Source organism: Miniopterus natalensis, chromosome 12, assembly GCF_054644295.1.
Source record: "Miniopterus natalensis isolate mMinNat1 chromosome 12, mMinNat1.hap1, whole genome shotgun sequence".
Classification (NCBI taxonomy): domain Eukaryota; kingdom Metazoa; phylum Chordata; class Mammalia; order Chiroptera; family Miniopteridae; genus Miniopterus; species Miniopterus natalensis.
Genome location: NC_142092.1, coordinates 50825975 through 50846870, shown reverse-complemented (window position 1 = coordinate 50846870; position 20896 = coordinate 50825975). Strand labels below are relative to the sequence as shown.

Below are 20896 nucleotides of genomic sequence, written 5' to 3'. Positions count from 1 at the left end.
TCTTCAGCCTTGTATTGATTGTCCAAACTTCCTACAATGAATAGGTATTACTTTAGAATTTATAAAATATTATTTTTAAATTCCTGTAGTTACTGCCTTAACTTTTCTCCCCTTCACAGCTAACCTTTTTGAAGGGTTACCTATAATCGCTTCTCTCTTTCCTCACCTCACCTCCTCAACCAACTAGAATCTTGTTGGCATCTCTTCATGCTACAGGAATGCTTTTCTCTAGTTTCTAAATTTGAAGGACACCTTTTAGTTCTATTGATGGACCCTTTGGCAGCATTTGACACTGTTGGCCTCTACCTCACTGGGCATTCTTCCTCTCTGACTACGGCATCTCAGTTTCCTTCCCGTTCTTACATTTCTTCATCAGTTCCTTTCTTTGCGGGGAGAGGAGGAGCTCCTCATGGTCCAATCTCTTCTCACTGTACATATTCTCTTTCAGGAATCCTACCACCCTGTCATCACTTTCATGGCTCAGCTGAAAACTCTAAGTCTATACCTCTAGACCAGACCCACCGCAGGATTTCAGATCTTCATAGCCTATTCCCTCCTGGAAGTCTCCACTCAGATACTCTACAGGTGCCTCAGACTTACTAGGCCCCTCATGAGCCCCTGCATGGTGGAGGAAAGCACTACAGGAAACATGCTTCTGGTATCTGCCAAGCCCATGCCTTGTTCTTTGCTAAAATGTTTCCACAACTCTTGTTAAAAAGAGTGGTCTTAGGCCATGAAATCTTGGCCAGTATTGATTTGTCTAGGAGTGGGTGACTGACCCAAGATGACCCATATAGAACATCTCTTTCAAGATTTGAGAACTGAGTCAGGTAGTATTGGGCTCTGCAGCTGAAGATCACATTGATCTGCAGCCAGGATCAGTGCCATGGCAACCCAAAGTTGTGTGTAAGCTTTGTAGATATAACCTATGACTGTGTGTTGGGGTGGGGGTGGAGGGGAGGCAGGAAGAAAGACCTTTGCAGAAGCTGGCCTGTAGAGATAGTGGAGCAAACTAATAGCAGGGACAAGAGTTGTACTTCCTACAAATGACCCTGGAAAGGAAACTATCACCACTCAGTTACTCAGGCAGAAACCTGGACATCATTCTTGAACTCCCTCATCCACACCTCCCCATATCCAGTATATAGCCAGATTTGTCCCTCCTGTCTCCTTAATTTCTCTCCAATCTGCCCACTTATCTACTTGTTCACTGCTGTGACCATTATCCACATAGTATAGTAGCTACCTACCTGGTCTTTGAGCCCCTGGTCTTGTCCCCTCCAATCCATTTGTATACTGTACCCAAGATAATTTCTGAAATGCCAACCCTATAATACCCTTTTCTTGCTTAAGACCCTCCATGGTTCCCATTGCCCACTGGAGAGGGTCAAAGTCCTTAGCTTGGTTTACAGGCCCTTGAGGACTAGTCTGTGCCATTCACAGACTCAACATCTATCTCCCTTCTGCCCTCTACTCCTCCAGCAAGATTGAAATACTCAGAATTACAGAAATGCCTTGCCTCCCTCTGTTCCATACGCCCTCTGCCTGGAATTCCTACTCTCTTCTGCCCACCTGGATCTCTCCTGCTCTCAACTGCCTTATAGATCTTAGTTTTGAGGTCACCTCCTCTAAAGAATGCAGACTTCTCTGATCTTCCTCGTACCTGCCAGCTTCCTGTGTTTGCCTCACCAGAAAGACTTACATAGTGTATTGTAATTACCTATTTGTTTGTTTGCCTCTCTTGCTAGTCTATATGCATCTTGAGAGTGGGAATTGTGCCCAGCATGGAACCTAGCACATAGTAGACACGCATTCAGCATTTGCAGAGTAAATGCATGAATTGTACTTACTGCAGGCCTCCCATAATTGACATTTGAAACAGACATCAGTGGAGGCTGAAGCGGATGTGGCTATTATGTAAAAAAAGAAAACAAACAGTTCTGACTATTTTCATTTCATTCAATCTGTTCTTCAGAGCACACTGAGGTACAAATGCAGTGTTTCTGGAAAAGATACTTTAAATAGTTTGTCATGGTCTTTGGGCCACTCTTAACTGGGAAGGGTTACATGCTCAAGTGAAAAAATAATCCTTAGAAGGGAAGGAATATTCTCAGACCTTTTAGAAAGAACACTGAGTCAGCGAAGCAGAAGACCCATGTTTTACAGCCAATTCACCCCCTTAATAGAGCAAGTCACCTCTTCAGAGCCTGTTTCCTCATCTGCAAAATGGGATGATAGTACCTGCCTCAAAGGTTGCTGTAGGGTTAAGAAATGGACAATGTCAGTTGCCGATGAGTGTCAAATATTAAAGGGTTCTTTTAGATCCCTTACACCAACCATGATGCCACAGATGAATAAACTGAGGCCAAGAGAGGGAAAGCCCGTTGCCCAGGAGGAGTCAGCTACGACATGGGAACAGCTCTCCAGCCTCGGGGTCCAGATGAACTCCACTACATAGTGAGAACATTCTGTCGGCAACTGGTCACTCCAGGCAGGCCTTCTGCCAGATACCGAACCATGCAAAGCTGGCTGTCCAGAGTTTGGAGAGCTTGCTGTCGGGTACCCAGGGGCACTCAGTCACTGCTGATGCAAGAAAAAGTAAGATGCAAGACAGGAAAGCTACTCACATTGCTGCTGGAAAGCGCAGGGGGTGGAGGACTGTCGGCGGGAATGGGGATCAGTTCTCCCAGCTTTAAGAAAAAAGAGCACATTGAAAATGAAACAACTAGAAAATGTCCACCTATTTTCAAAACAGAAAAATTGCATTTACAGGAGTAGATGTTACTTCTCAAGGGTAACTGGAGGCAGTTTGTACAAGAAAGTTGAAGGATTACCTGTAATTTTTTCCAGCCATCTCTGACACGAATGAAAAACTCAGTGCTGTCCCGCAAGTAGATGAACGTCCCTTCTATCACCAAATGCGCATTCTGCAGCATGTCGTCCATGCTTCTCAGGGCTGTCACCTGTCAGTCATTTAAAATTCAAACACTGCAGTGGCACACTCAAGAAACTGGCTTCCTTGTAAAGTCCAATATAAGCCCGCCCCCTTAGTCCATGAAAAGGCTTAATGTGCCATAGAGCGATATATAACTTCATCAGTAACCAAAGGACAATCTTTTTGATAAAACAAAAGCATGAATTACTTTGGAACACAACTCTAAGTTATAATAGAGATGTTAAAACAGGAAGACAATATTCTGTGAGTATAAAGATGTTTAAAAACTGTAGACAGAGTGGTCTTTGTTGGGTGCTGCTATCAGCAGAGTGATGGGCAAGTTCTGCCACTTCCATTTCTGGGAGCTGCTCAGTGGCACTGACATGGATAAATGTGCTATCGCATGCTGCTCCTTGAAGAGCTTCAAATGTGTTTTCATTTGGAATAAGAAATAAAGCAAGCGAACAATTCTCCCTAGGCCCTGAATCTTTCTTGCCTCGCTGGGTAGTTACAACATTAAATGTGCGGTAGGAAATGAGGCTCTGTCATTCCTCTGTCTAGAAAGCTGCCAAAGGTTAGGCAGTCATCTCGGCATATCCAGGAGCAGACAGAAAAGCTGCAAAAGTCCATCGAAGAGCACCAGGTCTCAAAGAAATATCAGCCAAGAGAGCTTTTATGTTTTGTTTCAACTGAGAAAGATTATAAAACGTTAATTTTCACCTAGCCTTGAAGACAATGACTGGGCATCCAAATGGCTCAGAAATGCCCCCAGGCCACCAAATATCAAAATTCCATTATCCACTGGACGGTTCTTTTGTTTGGCAGGCTCATTTTCCCACTACAAGCTGTGGAGACCACAGAGTGTTCCTAGGTCTCCTGACATCCCCGTGAGGTATTTGTCCCTCTGCTGATGTGTCACAATAAACTCTGAGCTCTCTACCTGCTCCAGTGACCTGCAGGGTAATGAGCGTACAGGAGATAGCCTTTCGCAGAACATCCTTTGGCTGAATTACCAGCAAGGGGCCTGTTGTGAAACTGTTTACACTCGTGCTTCTGATCTTTGATGTCATATGATTGGTTCTAGTTACAGTTTAGTGAATTAAGGATTAAAGGATACAACTGAAATCCTAAATGATTTTGTATTCTGTATCTTTTTCCTTAAGAAATCATCCAAAGAGATAATAAATACCCTCTGTTTGTGGGACTGCACCAATGCGATTGTCATGGAGGCCTAATTCCAGCAGAAAGGTGTCCCAGCCCCTAAACACTGTAGCCGAAGTGCTAAGTAAACCCTTCTAAAGCAGAAGATGAATACACACTGGCCACTATACTGACCAGGTTTCTGGATCCGGGGAGCCCTGGCTGTCCTGGAGGGCCGGGCGGGCCTGGTAGGGCCACAGCTACGACAAAGCAGAAAAAAGAAGTTAGAAAAAGTCACACTCTCTAGACAACGACTTGGGTGTCCACTGGTCACTGAGGGGAGCATGTGCAACCCCACTAGCAGTGCTGCAAAACGTGGATGCTTGGGTCTGAATCTTGGGCACTCTGGATCCAACATAAGACTCAGCCATGTGGACTGGTTCAGGGAAGAGCTGGGCTTCTTGATTACAGCACTGGATGAAGCCCTGCCCAGGACTTTTCTGTTTTATAAGTGAATATATTCCCCTTGTTGCTGTTGTTTGTATAAGTCAGTGTAAGTTGAGTTTTCTGTCCCTCACATCCAAAAACATCCTGACTCCTACAACTTAGTCCATCCAGGAGACAAGCAGATAACTACTGAACAGAGGAAGCAGGCTCAGAAAGAGGAAGGAAGGTGCCAGGCTGCAGAAGGAGGGCAAAGCAGTGAAATGACAGGAGCCCTATCCTTGGGGCCAGGAGACATGGCCTCAGGTCCCCGATTTGTCACTTCTCAGCTGTGTGACCTCAGGGAATCAGCAAGCTCTCTGAACCCTAGTTTCCTCATCTGTGAAATGTAAACAGGCATTTCTTCTTCACGGCTGTGGTGAGAACTGAGAAAAATACAAAATAGGCATGTGCTTTGCAAACTGTACAGCATTCAGCCAGAGGTTCTTAGCTTTTGAAGAGTCACAGTGCCCTAATACTCAGATCAAGGCTACTGCCCTCTTTCCTAGAAAATGCATTAGCACGCACACAATTCTACATAAAATGTTAGTGGGGTGGTAGCTCCCCAGGGCAATCTTTGAATTCTCAAGGAGTTTATAGCTCCCCAACAAAAAGCTCTGACTTTAGGCAAGCATAAAGAAATATTATTACAGCTATTCTTTCCCTCTCCTTCTACCTCTCTAATCCCCTGTACCTCCCAAATCTGCAAGGCTCTTGCAGAGTTAAGAATGTTTTTACAAGTCCTGGTAAAATTGCTGCATCAGATTTTTCAGGTCATTGCAAGTAAGTCTGCATTTTTGACATAGGACTTGACAATCCACACATAGGTGGTGAATGTCCAATGGGGAGCAGGTCAGAGGACTCAAATTTGGAACCCAGCCATGCCTCTTATTAGTATTTGTGACCTTGAACAAGTCTCACCTTCTCTGAGCTTCAGTGTGTTCATGCATGAAATGAGTTTTACAGTAGTTTCTGTTTCATTTCCCTCCCAAGGTTGCTGTGAAGATTAAATGGGATAACAAATATGAGAGTGTTTTGTAAGTTGTGAACTGCCGTACACTATGTGAGGGTAATCCTCGTTCTATTGAGCAAAGAGTCTTGGGGACCCCTAGTGGAGGGCTACTATGGACAGCAGCTTCTCTGCACCCTGTGCTCTCCCTGTAATGCCCCCCCCCCCCCTGTATTTCCTGTTCAACCCTCAAGGTTGAGTGCACACCTATGGTTTTATCCACCCAGCACCTTCTTTCTTTGTAGACCAGTATCTTCACCTTCTCTTGGGATTTATCCCTTCACCTCTACAACTATTTGGTTCTCACCTCCTGGCAATAGGTGACTGGTTCAAGGCTGGGTACCTGGCCCAAGTCAGGCCAATCAAAGTCCTTTCCCAAGACTTGCCCCATCCCAAGACTTTTCAGACTAAAACTGAGAAGAAAGGCCAAGATTTCAAGCTGACAACAGAAGCTGTAAGTTGTCAGTAACCTTCTTTCAGACCACGCAGAGGATGTGGTCTGTGGTGAAGAGACATGAAGCTAGTGTACAGAGAGAAGCTGAGACAAGAGTCGGCCAGAGATCCTTCACAGGGGCTGAATCTCTGGTTCTGGCTGTAACTGAGGTCCTGCTGCATGTCTGCTCCTTTCATAAACTGATTGCTCACCCCTTCCTTCATGTCCAATACGTTTCCCTTTGCTTGATCTAGTCTGAGTAACATTTCTGTCACCTTGCAGCCAAAAAATCCAAGACTGAGTCAAAGCCCCAGGCCCAAAGGGGCTGTGTAAAGTTCTCCAGGCATTGCAGATATCTTTCCAGGTGTGCTTCCACCACACCTGGCTCATGCCACCCCAAGCAACAAAAAAGGATGTCATCGTTCTATTATTGCTGCTAGTGTTATTTTCCACCATGGGCACAGTGGGAAGAACGCAAGCTTCAGAGCTACACTGACCTGGGTCCTAAACCTGTTGGTGTCACTTATTAGCTGTGTGATCTTGGAAAGGTTCCTTGTCTTTGGATCTTACTTTCCTCATCTGCAAAATGGGGATGTTAATACTTTCCTTGAAGGGCTTTGTGAGATTGCAATAGAATAATGAAGTAGAATGACCAGCTGAGTTCCTGACACTTGGTAAATGGAGATTTTCCTCTGCTTCCCTCATTTGAGGAAGTGAGGTACCAATGGGTGAAAGAATTTTTGCATAGAGAGTTAAAATCAATGCTGGTCCTCAAGTTTCTTAAGTCCCAGGCATAGGCAAAGCGGTCAAGAAGTTTCCATCCACACATGAAAAGATAGTCCACATCATTAGTTTTTAGGGAAATGCAAATCAAAACCACAATGAGATATCACTTTACACACACTAGGATGACTAGAAAAGATATAATAATAACAAGCGTTAATGAAGATGAGGAGAAATTGAAACTTTTTTTTAATCCTAACCTGAGGATAGGTTTATTGATTTTAGAGAGAGTGGAAGGAAGGGAGGGAGAGAAAGATGTGAAAAACACAAATCAGTTGCCTCCTATACGAACCCTGACCAGAGATCAAACTCACAACCCAGGTATGTGCCCTAACCAGAATCAAACTCGCAACATTTTGGTGTAAGGGACAATACTCCAATTAACTGAGCCACTGGCCAGGGCTGAAACTGAAACTTTTGTACACTGCTAGTGGGAATGCAAAATGTTGCAGTCTTTTTGGAAAACAGTTTGATAAGGTTCCTCAAGAAGTTAAACATGTATGACGCAGCAATTCTGCTCCTAGGTATATACCCTAGGAAACTGAAAACACACATCCACATAAAAACTTGTACATGAATGTTCATAGCATTATTATTCATAATAGCCAAAGAGTATAAATAACTCAAATGTCCATCAACTGATGAATGGATAAACAAACGTAACAATGGAATATTAAGCAGCCATAAAAAGGAATAAAGTTCTGATACACACTATATAATGGCCCTTGAAAACACGGTGCTAAGTGAAAGAAGCCAAACACAAAAGGCCACATAACGTATGCTTCCATTCATATGAAATGTCCAGAATAGGCAAATCTGTAGATGTAGAAAGTAGATTATTGGTGGCCAGGGTCTGAGGGGAGGAGGAAAAGAGGAGTGTCTGCTAATTGGTACAGGGTTTCTTTTTGAGGTAACGAAAAATTCTGGAATTAGAGTGGTGATGGCTGCACAACCTTGTGAATATATTAAAAACCACTAAATTGTACACTTTAAATGGGTGAATTTTATGGCATGTGAATTATCTCAATTTTACAAAAAGGGAGGGAGGGAGGAAGGAAGGAAGGCAGTCAGGCAGGCAGGTAGGCAAGCTCTACCCAGGAAACAGCCCTTTGTCAGTGTGGCTTACATGCCACCGGATAGGGTGACCCTGAGCACAGCAGCACCATAAATGAGGGCACCACTCACAGTACTAACCTGCTCCCAGGATAGCCGGAGGTCCCGGTGGCCCTGGAGGTCCTGGTGGCCCAGGAGAACCAGGTCTTCCAAAGCCAGGTGGCCCAGGCAGGCCAGGAACACCAGGGGGTCCCTGGGGCCCAACGACAGTATCCCCTTTCTGACCCTGTCAAGACAAGGGCACAGGAACAGAAGAGAGAAAGCACCATTGTCACTAGAAGTCCCACCTATTCTTTTTAAGAGAACATTTGTAAGAAGTCAATAAATACCAGCTATTGTCATCATTATCCTCAATCTTGGGCACAACTCAAGTGATGGATGCCAGTCCTTATGTTGAATGACACTCCAGAGAACCCCAGAGAGCCCCAAAATCAGATGAGCCCCTAGAGATCATCTAGTCTAGCCTTTGCAGTTCACAGATAAAGCAGCTGAGACCTAGATTGAGGACAGGACTTGACCAAGGCCTCAAAGCAAGTTACCAGCGGAGCTGGAAGTGGAACCCTCATCTCCTGGCTTTGCTGGGTCTGCCCTCACGGCAAGCTCTGGGACCAGGGTTTGCCTGTGGTCAGACTCGTCATACTCTTATTAGAGGCATAACTTGATTTTCTCTTTTGTGGCCTGGAGGAACTTGTCAGCCTAAGAAGACCAAGCCTATCTAAGAGCTCCCTCTTTGATGAAATATCAAAAGAACCAAATAGCTCCTCTGAATATATCTCCCTCCCCTTCCATTCTGCCTCCCTTGTCTGATGTATTTATTCGCTATTAATAACTCTTCATGTTCAGCGATTTTCCACCATTAACATGAACAAGGCAGCACAGTTAGTGACCTGAAAATTACCTGAATGCATTTGGCCTTAGCCAGCCCCCTTTCCTCTATGGACCTCAGCCAAGCCCCTCTTCAGTCAACAGGAGGCCGACTCCTAGGTCCAGTCTCAAGTTGTGGCTAAGGATTGACCCTCAGCTCCCCAACTGCCCAGTCACATGGGGGGTTTCAGGAAAGTGGGGGTTCAAAAGGAAGGTGACAGGGAGGGGTCACTACTCACAACCAGGCCTGGGCTTCCCGGTCGGCCTGGAGGCCCCGACACAGAGAGCTCGCCTGGACGGCCTCCTCCGTCTCCGTGCTCCCCCTGGAAGCAGAGGGCATTCGAAGAACATTTAGTCAGAAGGATGAAGTGGCCTCTGGCATAAGCTCAGGAACTTGGCAATGCAGGCCCAAGTTTCGAGGGGAAGCACTCACCTTCAAGCTGTTCAGAAAATGTCTCAGGTAAGCTGGGTCCACTGGAGGGCCTGGAGAAGAAATGCTTTATAAAATTCACAATCACAGTCTCAGAAATTTAAACATAAAAGTCTCCACCTCCGCAACCATGATGGCTTCCTCATGGAAGAGACTCTGCGTTGGTTTAACTAACAGAGTGGGCACTGGGCTTGGAGGCAGAGACCAGTCCTGGTCCGAACGTCCACTTGGACACTGGGGTCCTGGCACATCCATGACCCCCTTTGGGGCTGTTTTTCATAGGAAGCCTGAGTAACTGGAACTTCCGTTGTCTCTTGACAATGTCCCATATTGGACACACGTCACCCACGACTAGGTCCCTGTGGAGCTTTCGGTCGGGGTCGTTATATAATTAGTCTCACTTTCTGGCTCAGCTGGATTTCTCAGGGACAACTATCTAAGGCAAGATCTGGCCCAAGGGCTGACATACCTGGTGGTCCCTGGGCCCCCTGGTCGCCTTTTTCTCCCTTTGAGCCGGGAAGACCCCAGGTTCCCTTTTCACCTTTAACACCTGCCACCAAATACACATGCATTAAAAAAAAAGCAGTGGAAAATCACTTGCATCTCATACAAAACATTTTTGAGTAAGTTTCTCAAACTGAGCTCCTTTAGCAAAATGCACTCGACAAACAACTGCCCACTGAGGGTGGAAAGTCCTTTGCTAACTGATGGGGACAGAAGAGAGAGCGGTAGGCACAGCAGACACATTCCCGACCTTGAATGGCTGGGTCTCCGGGAGACAGACACAGTGAAGGGTAATGGGAGGAGGATGGGACAAGCAGATCGCAAAGATAACAGCAGTGCGTCGTGGGAGCTCGGCAGAAGCTGCAGTCAACTCCCACGGCTTCACGCACGTGCCTGCGGCTCCACACCAAGTCAGGCTTGCAGTCCCTGTTCAGCAGGGCGGTGTCAGGGGAGGAGAGGATCTCCCAGGAGTGCCCGCAGAGGAAATGACGGGTGCTAAGCATTCCACTGACAAAGTTGGGAGAATGCCGGCTGTGTGACGCCCCGCTCCCCACAGGGCTTGTGAGAAGCACCCTTTCTGCAGAAGCAGCACCACAGGCAATCCCTTGCCCGCAACTCTTTATAAGGAAGAGAGGCATGAGCTCCTTCTGGGAGTCCAGCATTTAGGAAGAGAAGTGATCCCTCCCTCCACCTCCATGAGTGGTGGACACTAGATCTTTGAATTTCTGCTTCCCAAGAGGTACGAGAGATCAACTGACCAATGCTCTCGAGCCTAGAGATGGGGCACACAGTGTAGATGAAGTTTGGGGCTCAGCTTCCCAGAGCAGGGGAAGGACTGTGTCAGAGGCATGATGCTGCCAGCTTGGGGTCAGTGGGAGAGGCAATCACACCTGGCGAGGCCTCACTGACTGGGGGAGCTGCTGGAGCCAGGATCTGGAGACTGTGCCTCTTGGGGCCTCTACCCGCCCACAGTGAGACCACAGACAGCGGCACTGCCCGAGAAGAGGACAGCGAGCTCACGACTGCCCACGTGGCTGCTCATCCGAGGGAGCTGGAGTAGACCCACAAGTAAATAGGAGGACAACCAGCTCACTAGGGCCTGCATCCAGAAAGGTCTGTTCCTTCCCCCTCTTCCCAGAGGAACCCCATGAGGAAGGGAACCACTGGGGATCTGAGAAAGCAAATCCACATCCACCCCTTCTCCCCAAGGCCCACCTTGCAGCAGGAGGAAGGGAAAGCCTTCAACTGGGTCTGAGCATGGAGTTTGAAAACAGCCTGGACTTTGTAACCAAAGTGACAGAAAAATCATGGGGCCAGATATCACCAGGGAGACCACCACCTGGTAGGCCGGGGTGACAGATCCCAGCCAGAGGTCAGTATTGGAAAGAGAGAAAAAAAGCCTTCCCTTGTTTAAACTGCAAGTGTTCAGACTTCTCAATCAGAAGGGGGACAACAGGGTGTGTGGGGACAGAGGACCAGACTGAGTGCTCACCTGCATGCCCAGTTTCCTGGCCGATCCCACTCTCTGATGTGTGGGCATTTGCTAATCAAATGCTCAGAGCCAGGGCTTCTCATTCTCTACTGTGCATGCAGCTCAGCAGGGAGCTTGTTAAATGCAGCTCGGATTCAGCAGGTATGCGGTGAGGCCCAGGGTTCTGCATTTCTAACAAGCTTCTAGGGGGTGAAGAGGCTGCTGGTCCAAGAACACTTTGCAGCAAAGATCTTCTGAGCTCCCATGACCCTGCCCTGTACTAGCTCTTAGTATACTGCATTATAGTGATTTTGAAAATACTTTCACATAACAGAGCCTAAGGGCCTGGGTGGCAGGAACGGTGGAGGATTCACCTGCCTCAGCCCAGTGTGCGGGACAGCACCAAGCAAGGACAAAGTATCAGTGCATGCTTTATGAACAAACTAACAAACAAATGGAGAAACGGAGTGCTTCCTGCTAACTGGGAGTCTCAGCCAAGATGTGTAGAACAGATAGGTGGGTGACAAAACCAAACAGAAATGCCCAGTCCCACAGCCTTTGCTCAGCTGTGAGCCCCCCTCCTAACACATGCAGCCAGGTCTTCCTGACTACCTAGTCTAAGCCCGTGGGCAAACAAACCTCCCCAACAGAGACACGAGGGTCTGGGAATATCCCAGAGAAACGTAGGGTGAAGAAGGCAGTGTGTACCGTGAAAGGTGATGAGTTCTGAATTCCCAGGATGAGCGGTACCAACCTGGAGAGAGAAAAAGGCAAGTCATACACTGTAAACCCTGTCCCCATGTTTGCATGCACAGGTAGCCACTGTCCCCTGTCCCAGGGGTGGCTGTGGGGGGCAGGAGGAGCAATGTCATGGAGTCAGGCCTCCTGGCCAAACTCTGCAAAGGGGAAGCACAAAGCTTTAAGATAATAAATGGTGGCAGTGTTGGTTTGGCCAACCATGAGTATTCTTGACCTTTCTTTTATTTAATTAGTTATTTTTTGCTTTCTTTTTTATTGTTGAACTATTACAGATGTCCCCCATTTCCCTTCTTACCCCCTTCCACCCATCTCCCACCCCTCCCCAGGCCCCCGCCTGTCCATTGTCTGTGTCCAGGGTCTTCATTCACGTGAGAGGTCAAGTATTCAAGCTAGTGATGTGCCCAGCTGCAAAGCTGGGCTGCCATTAGTTTGACGGAGGGTAGTGGTAATTAACAAGGGGAGGGTAGTCATTATGTTGGGAGGGCTATTCTGGACTCCATATTAAGTGCCTGAGGTCTGGAATCCAAGCTATCCTAGATCATGTCCTCTCCCAGTTTGCTCCCAGATTCCTGCATTTCTTTACCTATTGAAACAGAGCCACCTGCAACCATGCCTTTTAATAATCCACCTTCATCCTTTCCCCAGTTGATATGTGGCGTCAGAAAGATCCCTCTGGAGCCAGGATTCCCCTACACTTTTGGGTGGAGGGTCACAGGCTGCTCAGGGGTCGCTGACAGAAGATAGGGGAGGGGAGGGGAATCTTCCGGGAAAAATGTTTCTGGGTTGAGGCTGAAGGCAGCAGCACCAAGCTGATACCTTGCAGCTCTGCTGACAAAGTCCCTCTACTCCAGGAGTGAGCTGTAAATCATGATGGTTGGAAAGGGGCTGCATTTCGAAAGGGCTTCTGAAATGCTCGAAGTGAAAGGAAGCATTTCTTTTTCAAGTGTCCATTTTGAGAGCTGGTCAAGAAATGTCGATGGCCCAGCCCCCATGGTGTCCAGCAGCATGAAATAAAAAACTCAGCAAACGTGCTCAGCTCTCATCTTTGGCTTCTGTTAAGTAACCAAAGACCATGGTTACTGCAAAGGGTCCTAGTCCAGGTCATGGTCACTGCAGTTGCATTTTTTATAGTACTCTCAAGTGTGTCGAGTACTATCCCATGATCGGTCCATTAGAAGCCTGGAATCATGTTATCTAGGAGGCCCCCTCGGCACTAACTCACGGCGGGACCTGGAGTAGGCCTTTGCCTCTCTGGGCCGCAGTCTCCCTTTCTGTACCACGGCAGGTGGGATGCAGCCATCACTCTGGGGGGGTCCAGAGTGATATTTTATGTTTCCCTTCAGGTCATCGACATAAACATGACCTGGGTTGCTCTTTTCCTCACGTAGATCTGGGAGCCAGCAGGCCCCCTGGTCACCTTATACAGGGAGGTCCTGTCCTCCGCCTTCTAGGCCAGAGTTCCCAAGTCCTGGGCTGCAGACTTGGGTGCCTCATGGATTAGATATGGACAGTGTCTAGGCAAACACACAGCCAAACTACATCATTTTAGAGCCTCTGACCCAAGCCTCAACCCCATCCCAACAGGAATCAATTATGAACCCACTTCAAGGAATCTTTTAAAAAATTAATGAATTTATTTTTAAAAGAATCCTTCTAAATTGTAATTTGTAAGCTCCTGAGAACAGAGGCAACCCCTGTCTAGTTCACTCTGTGTCCCCAGGGCCTAGTGGAGTACTTGGCATTCGGTAAGTACTCAGTTAATATTGTTGAATGAATAAGAGAATGATTATGCACAGTCCCATGACTAATGCTTGTGCACAGGGAGAGGCCCACCTTCCTGGGTTTCCCCACAGAAACAGGATTCTCCTAACGCTGCTGAGACCTCAGGGACGGTGCCACTGACTAGCTGGGTGACCAGTCATGTGCCTGACCCCTCAAGGTCACAATGCCTGTTCCTGCTGCCTGGTGGTCAGGGGACCTAAGTAATAGTCCCAGTACTGTCAGTTCCATGACCTTGGAAAAGTCAGTGAGCTTGTCTGAGTCACAGTTTGCTGCCTCGTTATAAGGAGAGAGAACCCTGCCTCTCAGACTGTGTGCTGTGCGGTAATATAACTGAAAAGGACAGCACATGGTCAGTTAGAGATTTTAGCCCAAAGTTGCCAATGCAAAAATCACTGCTGGAATTGATATTTTTCCCCATCTCTATTTTTAAGATGTCTATTTTCCCTTATTATACTGCTCCAAGCATGAATCTAATATAGTTACGATAATAAAAGACACTGCTTTTTGATTGTGTTTGCACCCTTAGAAGATCCAGCTGTTTCATTGTCACAGTCTGTTATCTAGAAGCTTCTAGTCACTTAAGGGTCTATATGTAAGTGATACAAGACATCAAAGAGGACACTGATGGATAGAAAAGGCTCAAGACAAAGACTGATCATCTTCTCTGAGTTGCTTTCTATGCCGAAACCTGCTCTTTATGGCAGTGACCATATGCTACTTACCGGTGTCTTGCAGTGTGGCCGGGGCGGTATGGGGAAGACAGCCTGTGGAAATTGAGAACAGACAAGTGAGGCCATCAGGACATCTGACTCAGGCTTACGTCAGTTTGGTGCCCGCTCCCCAATGAAGGTTTCTCCCTGCACTTACTCCTTTGATGTTAATCACAGCTCCAGGTGGGCCAGGGGGGCCTGGAGGACCAGGTAAGCCAGGTGGGCCCTGAAGGAAGAAAGGCCATTCCTGAGTTCAGGATCCTGTCCCCAAGTTTTAGGGACACAACGAGGAAAGGAGTGTCCTCTAAAGCTGACTAATTCCTCCCATGAGTTAGCCAGTCCCTTCTACAGAGCACATCTACATATGTGACCTCATTGCATCTTCACAACTACCCATGGGGAAGATAGCAGAGCAACAAGTACTGTCTCTGGTTTACAAATGGAGATAATGAGGCCAGAGAGGGGAAGAGACCTGCTCAAGCAACTTATGGCAGAACTGAGATTGGAACCCAGATTCTGACTCCAAGAGCAGTGCTCGGCTGATGGTGAGTCCACCACTTTTCTATTAGCACATCTCTAGTATGGAGCGACACATGAGGTGGGGGGTCCTTCATGCTACATGGTACCTCGGAGAGTGGCTCATAAATGCAAAACTCAAGGCAAAACTCTTGCTAGGTAGCAGAGTCATTTTCAAAGCCAGGTCAGCCTGGCCTTAATACCATGCAATGTTTTCTCCTCTAAGCCTGGATCCCAAGCAGGATGTTGCAGCAGGAGGGTGTGGCTCTGGCCGCAGGCATGAGGAGCCCAGCCCATCCTGAAGTTACACTGATATCCTAAGGGAAGGCATCAGTGTCTGCTTCTCCTAGTAGCTCCAGCAGACCTGATGACGGTGAGTTAGTTCCCCAATGCTTCAGTAAAACGGCTTTTCTGGGTTTCTGGACATACGGAGCAGAGGCAGTGTGGTGCAAATAGAAGCAGCAATGGACTTAGAGCTGCATTTGCCTCTTAGCTCAGTGACTTTCAGTGAGTCCCTTAACTCATCTAGGCCAGAGTTTCCTTGTGTACAAAACAAGGACCTCACTGAATATCTCTCAGGGTAGTTATTATCAAGACTATTGTCCTTAAAAGCACTTTGTACAGTGCTTGACATATAGCAGGTGCTCAATAACATTGGCTTCCTTATTCTAGACCCTGGACCCTGCTGATGCCCCCAGTATTTGCCATCCTGTGAGGCCCCACTTAAGTAGCTGATCTACCTTTGCTAATCACTCACAAGGATTTACTGAGCCCCCAGTGACCCGCAAAATCCCCAAGACTGTGTAATGGAGGGAAGACCGGGTATCACCCAAGTCAGAAGACCTGGGATTTGAAACCAGGTGTCCAGAGTATGCGCACCTGGCAGTCTCCCACCCTCTCTCTGGGGTCCAGACAAGGAAGCTTATGCTCTATTCCACTCAAGTGCTTTGGTGGCAGAAACCCTCCTGAGAGTGAGCTGGAGGGCAGAGTTGGGCTGGAGGACATTTGGAAGTGGCAATGGGGGAAGAAGGAAAACATTCCTGAATACCCTGTCCATAAGCCTTGCTCACTGGACCCAGCACTCTCTCACCCATCCTCTGGACACTGGCCTGGGGGCTCTGTCCCCAGGGTGGTGTGGGGCAGGGGCTGTGGCACTCACCGACATCATGATCCCTCTATCTCCTTTGGCGCCCTTGAAGCCATTCAGTCCTGGGCGACCCTGAAACCCACAGAAGACGCCTTAGTAAACCCACTGCCCACAGGCCAGCCTGGCCCACGTGTCCTCTCTCACTTCCAGTCCAAGGAACACCGACACCTACAGGTCGTCCAGGGAGGCCAAATTCTCCTTTGTGTCCTGGCGGTCCTTTGGGCCCCTAGAAGCAAAACAAATATCAACCAGATCAGAAAAGAACAGAAACTCAAGGGCCAAGGAGATGGGGGAGCACCCCCTGCCATTGTGGTGAACCACCAACCGGAGGAAGGAGGGCAAGGAGCAAGTATGAAGTATCCACCTGCCTGGCTCCTTGCCTCCTGGCCTCTCTGTGGTCTGGTGGAACCATTTGCTCAACCCACACCCACCCCCACCACCTCCTGTAAGCTCTACACCATCCCAGACTTTGTACCCAACCCTCGCAGACAGTCAGGCTAATGAAGGAACCCAGGTAGCCAGATGCTTAGAACGTGGACATTTGCCCGGGGTCTTATGTCCCAGGGCTCTCCATAGCCCCCACTGGAATAATGCAACCCTGCCTCACCCCTCATGCTAGCCCGTCCCGATAACCTGTTCCAGGATCTGGTGTCTGCCATGTCCCTACCTGTCCCCAAGAAACAGAGTCTTGGTACCCCAGTTCTCCTGGGCCCTTTTTATTCAAGGGCTGGCTTTCTATGTCCACTGCCCTGTTCCAACAACCTCCTGCAGGAACCCTCTTGCCTCCTGGCATCCAGGATGCATGCAATGCACCACCTCTTTCCAGAACAAGCTCTACCTCCAGGCCATATTTTCCCACTCCTGCAGTCTGCCCTGTCTCCCAGGGGAATGACTGGCTTACATCTGGGGCCCTTCTTCCTTCTGCCATTAACATAGATAGTCATGCCCTGGAAAATGGCAATTAAAGACTCAGTTGAAACAGGCCCTGTGTGTAAAGGACCGAGCCCATGTTACTCTTAGGGAAAGAAAAGCAAGGACAGAAGGAATTAACAGGACACAGGATACCAGGTGGCATGTTCTAGTGCAGAGTTCCTCAATCATCAGTGTGCATTGGTGTCACCTGGGATCTTGTCAAACACAGATCCTGTAGGTCCTGGGTGGGGCCTTATTAGAAGCTCTGCATTTCTAACAAGCTCCCAGCTGGTGCTGGTGCTGCTGATTCATGGGCATGAGTAACAGGGCTCTAGTGAGTTTGTAAGGGAAGTATAAGCTACACTAGTCATCAGGGCCACAGCTGGCCCACATGGCACCTTTATGCAAATTAGAAAGTGCCCCCTGAACTGCCTTGCTTGGCAAGCTGTGCACAAGCTGGGCTGTGGTGGCAACAACTTCCATGGTCATCTGCAGCAGACTGTGGCCAGCCCTGCTAACTACTGGTGTTTCCCATGGTATTGGATGTTTAGTTAAGTGGTTAACCAGTAACACAAGACTCTCCCAGTGTGCCTTAGCTCTCAGCTACTCCTCTCCAGGGCATCCATTCTGCCTGATGTAAGGGACGAAAGGCCTCAGAAGGTCCTATAAAAAAATTCACCATGGATGTTATGGGCCATTCATCAAGGACACATGCCTGTTAGAACAATGTGAGTTTCTTTCTCCCCAGGCCTGAGATCCAGCTTTGACCAAACAAACCCTATGTGCAATTCTCCAGCCTAAAAGGTTGCAGAGGAATGAAGGTGCTTATTGGAGGCAGTGGGGTGTGATGGGAAAAATCTGGACAATCAGTCTGACAGGCTGGGTTTAAATCCCTGCTGTGCCACTTATAAGCTGAGTGACAATGGGCAAGTTACCTAATCTCTTTGACCTCAGTTTCCTGGTCTATAAAATGGGGGTTCTGATATTCCTCTCTGAGGGTGGTGAGGATGCAATGAATGAGCTGTGTGAAGTATCAGTACAGAGCCTGACACATAGGGAATGTTCTGCACCTGAACTTTCTTTGTTCTTTGGGGAGAGAAAAAAGGGAAGTTTAGGGTTCATCCTGGGGAGAACTCGTAGCTTAAAAACTGTTCAGCAGCCTAAATGGGTTATAGATTCCTAGAGAAGTAAAGCAATAAGGGCACTACCATGTCATCTGGTACTAACGCACACCCTCACTTACAGACGGGAAAACAGAAGCCCAGACAGAGAATAGGACTAGGCCTCACAGCAAATGAGCAGCAGATTTACACCCAGAATCCACAAAGCCCAAAAGCTATCTTCTGGGGTTCCTTTGAGGGGTTCCCTGGGCAGTGACAATCTTTAGCTGGCAAGACCTGTGATATAACCATGAGTGTTCACCACTATCCAGTTCTCCTCTCCTTTCTGGTCACACAGCTAAGCCCCACCCACCCCTAGGCATCTGAGTTCTGGCCAGAAGAATGTGCTAGAAGTGATGTTCATTATCTTCCATGATCTATTCCCTCTCCTCAACGTTGGCCTACCAGCTAGAAGATGCCAGCGTGGCCCTGAATCCACAAGATGGCAGAGCCACAGGTTGTAAGCATCCTGGATCCCTGAGTCACTTCTTGGAGGGAACACGCCCAACTAGGAACAACTACAGTGGACTTTATGAGTGAGCACCAAGCTGCTGTTGTGTGAAGCAACTGAGATTTTTATTTAATTGCAGTTAGTCTACTCTAACACGCACATTTTGCCATGTCCTTCTTACTTTCACAACTGGGCCAACTCGGTCTAATTGAGCTAAAGTATGAGAAATGCTTCAAGCCCCAGTCCAGGCCCAGCTGAGAGATGCTCTGGCTTACCATCGGTCCTGGGGCTCCGTGCATTCCAGGTTCACCCTAAAACAGGGAGATACGGACTGGTCACTCAGAAGAACACAGTTTGTGGCAGAAACAGGGATGAGATACCAAAGAGGGTGTGTGCCTTCAGGGTCTGGTGACATAATTACCTTCTCCCCCCTCAGCCTTTCCAGAGGAATGTCCCCCGTCAGGATGGCGCCCGGCTCTCCCTTCTCGCCCTGCAATTCAGAGAACCTTTCAATGAAGCTGGGCTCCTCCTCGCCGCCAGAGGCTCACCAAGACTCTCAGTCCCACTGCCATGATTCCTGTTGCCTTCATCCCACCCCTCCAACCCCACTGCTTGGCTCAGACATGACTTTTGCTACAGTACTGCAATACCCTCCTAAGGGTATTCCATTCTCTGAGCTCTTCCCTCCCTGCACTGTGACAGGCCGGGGTACTGCCAGCCGCTCCAGGGCTCCCACTGCTGACAGATCGGCATCCTCACTCTCTAGGAATCAGCCCCACAAGGTCCTTCCCACCTCTTGCTGCACAGCATCCCCCGGGAACCTCTGGTTCCTAATGTATTTTGTGGCTTGCTTTCCTAACAACTCGACTTGAGATCTGTTCCCACCAAGAATCTTTATTCTTGTTAAAAGTCTGAAATTGGGAGAGAGATGAAGGTATAAACACTAGAGGCCTCTCTCAGCAAAGGCCCCTGTGTCTCCATCTGGAACTTTGCCTCCAAACTCCAGGCTCCTATGCAAACTGGACCAGGCAAAGCTTCTCAGTTGTTGGGAAACAGGGGAGATGGGCCGATGGGTCACAGGGACACAGGATCTTGTCCTCAGCAGAGCCATCGACTAAACCAAAGGCTTCCAAGAAGATACGTGTCCCAAGAAAAGGCCAGATAGAGGAACGTTCTATATCACTCTGAGGTTTTGGCCCCAGATTTCCATGCTGGCTCCTGGGGAGCTGAGTAGGACCATGTTCAAGTCTCCCTTCAGTGGGGCCAGAAGCAGCCAAAGCAAGCAGAGCAGCCTCTTCTCTCTGTCCCCCTAAGCCCACACCTGATATTAGGATCTTACCACTCCGCTGGTGAGGAAAGGCAGTCCTGAGCACGCCAGCAGCAGGAAAGCAAGTACAAAAGCATTAGAGGCAGAGCAGGAGAAAGTGAGTTTTCTGTTAGGACTGGAGCAGAGCTGCCTGGGTGCCCAACCCAGTTTTCAAAGTGGCGGGGGGTTGGGGATGGGAGGGATGCCATGAAGGTCCCTCTATATCCTTCTGACCTCATCACATAGGTAACAGAGTGTTTGAAGCAAGAGCCGCTCTTGCTTGACCAGGCCCCTTCCCAAGCCAGAGCTGCCCTGGATCCATCCCACCTCCATAGGTCCCTGGCAGCAAAAATATCCCAACACATCACCCCTTGTGGTGCCAAACTTAGGCCCCTTTGCTCTGCACACTGAACCCTCCACCTCTTGGGATTGTGTCCAACAGACACTGGAGGCTCCTCCTTGGGGCTGGTGTGGAATGGTAGGGGGAAGGAGGAAAGAGAAACCTGACAGTTCCTAACCATCCCTCCTCTTAGAGACACCCCACCCTCCTTGACTCCCCAAGGCAGGCTCAGGGGTTGCTCTCACTGGCTTTGCACAGATTTCCATTACTGCAATGGCCACTTTTTCTGTTTGCTTTTTGCATGTCTAGTCCTTTTATCTTATTTCTATATCCCTCGTTCCCAGCACAGGAATCTGACTGGCACACCTTAGGGAATGGATAGAAGATGGATGAGTCCATAAATGGATGGATGAATAAATGCATCCACTCCAGAGTCTTTGTAGTCTGTTTATGGATGTCACTTCTCCCCTTATCTATAAACACCAACTGGGAAGTTAATCCTCTGAGGCACATGTGCAGGGTTCAGAGGTCAGTTCAGTGCTCTGAAAGTTCCCAGGACACGCTCTGCATGCCAAATATTTATCCCAAAGATTCTGTACCAAGACCGCCATTAATTATACATTCTTTGATCCAAAAAAATCTTTTGAG

The 20896-nt window shown here is 48.2% G+C and overlaps 1 protein-coding gene across 1 annotated transcript in view; it reads right to left on the bottom strand.

Annotated features, from left to right (window-relative positions):
• The window catches only part of COL15A1 (collagen type XV alpha 1 chain), a 93640-nt gene that overhangs the window by 5452 nt on the left and 67292 nt on the right, over positions 1 to 20896 (bottom strand). The window contains exons 23-38 of the mRNA XM_087822784.1: positions 19024 to 19092; positions 18878 to 18913; positions 16252 to 16305; positions 16092 to 16151; positions 14574 to 14642; positions 14429 to 14470; positions 11874 to 11919; positions 9660 to 9740; positions 9194 to 9243; positions 9000 to 9083; positions 7978 to 8122; positions 4271 to 4335; positions 2835 to 2963; positions 2628 to 2690; positions 2197 to 2256; positions 1851 to 1910 (exon numbers count right to left, since the gene is read on the bottom strand). Coding sequence (XP_087678910.1) covers positions 1851 to 1910; positions 2197 to 2256; positions 2628 to 2690; positions 2835 to 2963; positions 4271 to 4335; positions 7978 to 8122; positions 9000 to 9083; positions 9194 to 9243; positions 9660 to 9740; positions 11874 to 11919; positions 14429 to 14470; positions 14574 to 14642; positions 16092 to 16151; positions 16252 to 16305; positions 18878 to 18913; positions 19024 to 19092 — 1113 coding nt within the window. The remainder of the gene's footprint in view (positions 1 to 1850; positions 1911 to 2196; positions 2257 to 2627; positions 2691 to 2834; positions 2964 to 4270; positions 4336 to 7977; positions 8123 to 8999; positions 9084 to 9193; positions 9244 to 9659; positions 9741 to 11873; positions 11920 to 14428; positions 14471 to 14573; positions 14643 to 16091; positions 16152 to 16251; positions 16306 to 18877; positions 18914 to 19023; positions 19093 to 20896) is intronic.